Genomic DNA, 1,391 nt, shown 5'->3' with positions numbered 1-1,391 from the left:
TGAGAGCTAAGAATGGTTTTTAGGAACATTTACAGTTGATTTGATAAAAGGGAACATTAACTTTGAATGCAAGTTAAGCAAAATGTTTCCTCACCCCAAAAGAATTCCATTCTTTTTATTAGTATTACAAAAAATGTACTGTTAGTATATTTTGAATTCATCAAAAATTTTATGGAAAGATGTTTTCTGTCATTATGCAAAAACTTACATAATAAATACCTTTGACTTTGCTACTTGGCAAATCCTAAAACATTTACTCTGGCCTTTTACAGAAAAACATTGCTGACCTCTGGTTTACACTCTACAAATTTGACCCAGAGATGCCTTTTGCATGTCCCTGGGCCCTCTCTATCCTGAGGAGGTTAAATATTATCTCACCCACTCTCAGCTATCTTTTCAAAGATCAGAGTCCTGTGAGAGGGGTCAATCCAAAGGTAGAATCTGGAAGGCAAAAGTAAACGTTAAAGAGATGGAGAAAGGGAACTTACCTGGTTAGCACTGTAGTTAGTGGCCATGATCTTGTGCTGTGTACACTTGTTGCCTGGCAACTGCAGAAGGCTGACCTCCCAACCAGCAGGGGCTGCCTTTCCCTTTTAATTATTCACTTCCTTGGCTCACACTGCCCTCATCCTTTCTCTCTGAAACTTAGATTCATTTTCATTTAGGAATGTGAGGGAGGGACTGACAGAGTAAATCTGAGACCGTTAGCTGAATAACAGCCTCTCTTTCTAGCCTAATTTATTCCTGCCAGGTTGTCTTTGACTGGGGTTTTAAACCACTTTAACAAATCATGTAACTTCAAGAGCTGTGTTCTTTGGGCAGCGTGGTGTAGCATACCACAGACTGTAGGGCCAGATACTGGGGTTTGAGTCATTCAGCATAAGAACACAGGAGCTATGTATGGCATTAAACAACTGGCTTCCCTTCGCTAAATTTCTGTTCACTCGTGTATTGTGGAGATAATAGAGCCTGCCTTTACAGGGTAAGTGAGATAAAGTGAATAAAGTGTCCAGACAATATCATAGCATCCTTTTATAAGGCCCTCTACTTCATTTCCTCAAGCAGGATAACAAAAGGACGATGTTTAAAAAGTGACTAGTTCAAATCTGTCCCCAGAAGGAAAAACTTGTCTTTGGTCCTTAAATGATTCTGTTCCCTCTCGATCACTCTCTGGAATTACGGAGCCTAAAAACACAGGTGCTTAGTGTTGTCTGGGATAAGATGGAATGAGGGGCTAGTGCGGGGAGATTGATCAGGGAGGATGAGAGAGAGTCATAAGAGTGGAAAGCACCAGGTTTGGAGAGTTCAGTGGTGGTGCCAGGACACAAGCCTAATATTTGTGGAACTAGGCAACCCTTTTGAGACTCATCTAAAATGGTATAGGCTGGGCG

At 41.1% G+C, this 1,391-nt stretch overlaps 1 protein-coding gene across 1 annotated transcript in view; it reads right to left on the bottom strand.

Moving 5' to 3' along the window:
* The window catches only part of CFAP126 (cilia and flagella associated protein 126), a 53,553-nt gene that overhangs the window by 5,496 nt on the left and 46,666 nt on the right, over window positions 1–1,391 (bottom strand). The window contains exon 3 of the mRNA XM_012639514.1: window positions 379–441. Coding sequence (XP_012494968.1) covers window positions 379–441 — 63 coding nt within the window. The remainder of the gene's footprint in view (window positions 1–378; window positions 442–1,391) is intronic.

The sequence above is a fragment of the Propithecus coquereli genome, unplaced genomic scaffold (assembly GCF_000956105.1).
Source record: "Propithecus coquereli isolate 6110/MARCELLA unplaced genomic scaffold, Pcoq_1.0 Scaffold140, whole genome shotgun sequence".
In the NCBI taxonomy this organism is placed as follows: domain Eukaryota; kingdom Metazoa; phylum Chordata; class Mammalia; order Primates; family Indriidae; genus Propithecus; species Propithecus coquereli.
The sequence above is the reverse complement of the archived record's forward strand: the minus strand, read 5'-3'. Positions and strand labels throughout refer to the sequence as shown.